This window comes from Homalodisca vitripennis, unplaced genomic scaffold (genome assembly GCF_021130785.1).
Source record: "Homalodisca vitripennis isolate AUS2020 unplaced genomic scaffold, UT_GWSS_2.1 ScUCBcl_12837;HRSCAF=22762, whole genome shotgun sequence".
NCBI lineage: Eukaryota > Metazoa > Arthropoda > Insecta > Hemiptera > Cicadellidae > Homalodisca > Homalodisca vitripennis.
Genome location: NW_025788992.1, coordinates 32,745 through 37,089, shown reverse-complemented (window position 1 = coordinate 37,089; position 4,345 = coordinate 32,745). Strand labels below are relative to the sequence as shown.

General features: G+C 38.1%; 1 protein-coding gene across 1 annotated transcript; it reads left to right on the top strand.

Annotated features, from left to right (window-relative positions):
* Positions 1 to 1,975: 1,975 nt before the first annotated feature.
* Positions 1,976 to 2,541, top strand: LOC124375061 (spectrin alpha chain, non-erythrocytic 1-like; the record flags this gene model as incomplete). The annotated part of the gene is made up of 2 exons (XM_046833185.1): positions 1,976 to 2,128; positions 2,303 to 2,541. Coding segments are annotated over 2 exons (267 nt in total), but the record flags the coding sequence as incomplete, so codon positions are not given.
* Between the last annotated feature and the right edge of the window lie 1,804 nt (positions 2,542 to 4,345).

Below are 4,345 nucleotides of genomic sequence, written 5' to 3'. Positions count from 1 at the left end.
TGTATTTTGAGATTAGGTTTTCATTAACAACACCGTTTGTACAAAAGCACTTTTATTTTTTAAAGTCTTTTCTTGTAGATAAAGCGCCAGTTCTGGCCTAAATTTCAGTGCTCTGAGGAGCCTATTGGGGGCGCTAATATGAGCTGTTCCCTTGAATAATATTTCAAGTTATCATCCATCATAGCAGAAACAAGGTGGTGGACAAATTAGGAGGAGCAGCGGTGGGTCATTTTTTAATTGGTTTCATTATCCAGAACAAAACTTCTCAAAACCATATTGCTGGTTGTCCTTCTCATTTATTTTAATTAAGAAATCTGTATGAATGTGGGTCATTCTTTTGGTTTCCCTCTTTGAGTTTTTTCTTTTTTAAAGAATTGGAAACCCAGAAGCGGTCTAATAATTTCATTTGGTACCTAAATTTTTTGACTGAATGGTTAGTTTGCAAATTTATATGTATTTTAAAGCCCCACAATGCCACTCAATCAATTATCCTTTATTAACCCTTTCCACTCGGATTTTTTTCACTAGTGCCTGCCCCCTCAGCCTCGTATTTATTTTAGGATTATTCTTTCAGTAAAAACCCATTTTATAGCAAACTGGAAGTCAATAAAGGTATATACAATTATTATACTGTATTAATAATTTTATTTTATTATCTACATTTATATATATAGAGATATATAAATTTCGAGATACACTAATAAGTTTGTATATTTTTAGCATGGTAAATGGTGTAGTCGTTTCAAAACACTCTGACAGGATGAAAGCACCAGGTATTTTTTTGAACAGAGTTTTTAGCAATAGTAAAGTGTTTCCTTTCTTGCCTCCTGGGGCGCACCTTTCTATTGCTCACAAACAGCACAGTCTTTAGTTTTTTTTGTTTGGGATGATGAGCTGCAAGAAAGTGAGGCTTTGTTTGTTTTAGCCTTTCTTTCTTTTTCTACTGATGGAAGGGAACGACGCCCCGCTTACAAACTCATAGGGTATACGGACATAGAGCCTAGCAAGTTCAGTGATGAGGATTTTTCTCTGAAATTCCTGTGGTTATGAATTGTTTTTTCTCCATGGTTTTTGTTTATTCGTGTTTTGAACAAGAGAAAAGCTATTTTACTATTGTCCCACCTTTCCCAACATCCAGAAAAAATAGCTTTCCTCTTTCTTCTTTCTCCACTACTTACAAGTAGATTTACGGGGAAATTTGTGAGGAAAGGCAATATAGTGGTCTGCTTGGGTCCACGCCACCCCATATATTTAGTTAAGAACTGAGACAGATAACTGTTGGCTTTTTGGTATGTTTATTGTGATTATCCTTGCCTTTACAAATAAGTAATTCCAGCAATAACTTCTTGAATCAGAAAGAAAAGATAATACTTAGTTGGTAAACGACATAATCGAGTCCACTAATAGCAGCAACTCGGCGTCTGAAAATTGGATTAAGGAAAGCGTGACGTAGAATGACAAAGCAAAAAACCAATCGTAGGTCTCAGCTGTAATTTTATTAGTTTTCCTGAGAAATGCCGTGCCGATCGCAGTCACCAATCCGGAAACATCCGTAGACCGGCTAAAAAATACAAAGTAAAGTCCCTGACGTCACTGGGCAATGTCCGAATCGGCCGTCCGACATACGGCGGAACGAGCAAAAATAGCAATGTTCGGACCGACGTCCGACTTAATACGAGTGGAATAGGGTTAAAGAAATGAGGTTCCTAATTTATGTTATCTCTATACTCACATAATCATATGATCTATCTGATAAAATCAACATGTACATAGATTACTTTCATGAAGTGAAACTTTTGTTGAGTACATTCATGTTTATGCAAGTTTTTTCTTGTTTACAGATTCAGCTCATTGCAAGAGCCAGCTCGTAAACGAAGAGAGGCATTGGAAGAATCTCTACGTTTTCACAAGTTTGGATTCGAGTTGGAGGCTGAGCTAGGTTGGATACGAGAACACTTACCAATGGCATCTTCAGAGACATTGGGCCAGAATCTGCAATCAGGCACAATCTTTACACAAGAAACATAAGAAGCTGGAGGCTGAAATTCTTGGGCATCAGCCAATGATTGACAAGACATTAGCCTCTGGAGAGGCTCTTGTTCACCAGAGTCACCCGGAGACTAAACAGGTCAGAACCTGTGCAGTTTTCTGTATTTTTGTTTGTTGTACTTACATGACAGGTTTTAATAATTTTCTCTGAAATTTCCAATATTATCTTTTAGTGTTAAATTTATCTATATTACTATTAAAATAAATCTATATCATAAATTTATTTTTTCTGTAATTTATTTTGGGTTTATAGGTTGAATCTTTGTGTATTGGGCTACAAGATGCTTGGCAAGACCTCAAGATGAAGGCACAGGAAAGGAGTAAAAAACTGGAACTTTCACTAAAGGCCCAGCAGTTTCTACTTTGAGGCTAGTGAAGTGGAAAGTTGGCTGTCTGAACGTAACAATGTCTTGTCCTCTACGGACTATGGAAGGGACAGAGATGCAGCATCTAAACTGCTCACTAAACACAAGGTACAGACTATATATATATTTTTTGTCAAAAACAATAATTATCCTAGTTATTCTTTTCTTGATGTTATATAATTTAGGTTAACACATATAACACAGTATGAGTAAGTTTCCAATTGTATTAAAACAAAATTTCACTTTTTAATTTTTACATCAAGGATTGATTAATTAATAGCAATATTAAAAGTTACAATGGTGTTCCAACATGAGTTAGCATAGTTAACACATTCACTGCGGATGACAAAATTACCAGGCGACAGAAAAATGCTCGGGGAATTTTTTTGTTCTTTACTTACCCAAAACAGAGTCAGGATAGCCGAAAGGGTTGTCCAAGGTACCCCAGAAGCTTCGTTGGCCGGAACGGGTGACGTCATGTCCGTGCCGAGTCTGCTTGTCATCCGCACTGGGTGCCTGTCCCTGTGTTGTATGTGCTCGCAGCGCACTAGGTTTTGGCACAAACATTCGCAAATTACATGTATATAGTACATGATAAGTGATACGTAGATAGTACATCAATTACATGTATTGGGGTGGGGTGGCCCACTGGGGGTGGGGGTGATGCCGACCGTCACCGACCCTAGAACTGTTCGAACTCGACTCATGGTCTTCATCAGAAGAAAAATTATCGTTAATAACAATATCGTCTTCCTCCATTATGAGTACATACATTTACACAGTCAACAGACACTACAAACCACTCACACTATATCGCAAAGCATACACAACAAACGAATCGCACCAACTGACTCACCGAAACAGGCACACCTCGCTATGAGTAGTTTACAGCCCTTTCCTGGGCAACTTGCTCAACTCACCACTTGAGGTATTAATATGCAAAAGCAGCTGCCGTAATGCCGTGCCTCCGCTCGTTGCCCACTCATCCCGACGCGCCATTGTCTCCACATGACGAGCCCATGCTCCATCAACCCCCGCAGTGAATGTGTCATAATTGGCAATAATCATTGTAAGTCATGAGCAGTCTAGCTAGCACTATTTATAGGTTCTACATCGTTTCTTAGTTTGTGACCATGTCCAGTAGCATGATTTATTTTTATGGTGTGGAATAACCAATAATTTTTTCTTATAATGAATTAGTGTAAAGTTTAAGTATAGTCCATAGACACTCCAATAATTTAAAAAGAGATTTACTTGTATTGTTATGTAGTGCACTAGAACTGAACTGGACACGTACTCTGGGATAGTGAAACCTGAGGATGGGAAATACGGCCAACAGTATTGATCAACGCCAAACATCCAGACGTCCCAAGGCCATCGCTAGCAAGCAGCAGGCCCATCTAGCCAGCAAATGCGGATGTTGCAGATAGCTTGCGAGTGCTCGGCAGCAGCGACTGGGTGGGGGAGTTGGAGAGTAATGTGTCGACCATGAGTTTATCTCCACTGAGTCTAGCTTGAGTTGGAAAGCTGGATCCCGTGAGCAGATGACAGCTGCTGCCTCCTGAGTGATGTATGGTTCAAGAACCTATGAGCAACTTATTGGTCAGTACCTGATTGTCTTCAACTAAAGTTTCAAACCTAATAAATTTTCCACAGAAAATCTATACGTTTTAGAATTGCCTGTAATACAAATTAATTACGTTAATAGATTAGCAGTAATTTACAAGATAATTCAGGCAGTGATTATCTATTATCATTGATAATAAATGACAATAATAATATAAGGAGTCAAAATCAATGATTACACTAAATGACTTTCAAAAGCTTATTTTCTTGTATCAATATTAGGAATCAATGTGATCAATGTTAACATGTGGTTTGATTACAATTTTAACTGTAGGTTGTTCCTTTGATGATAGTGTGTGAAAATG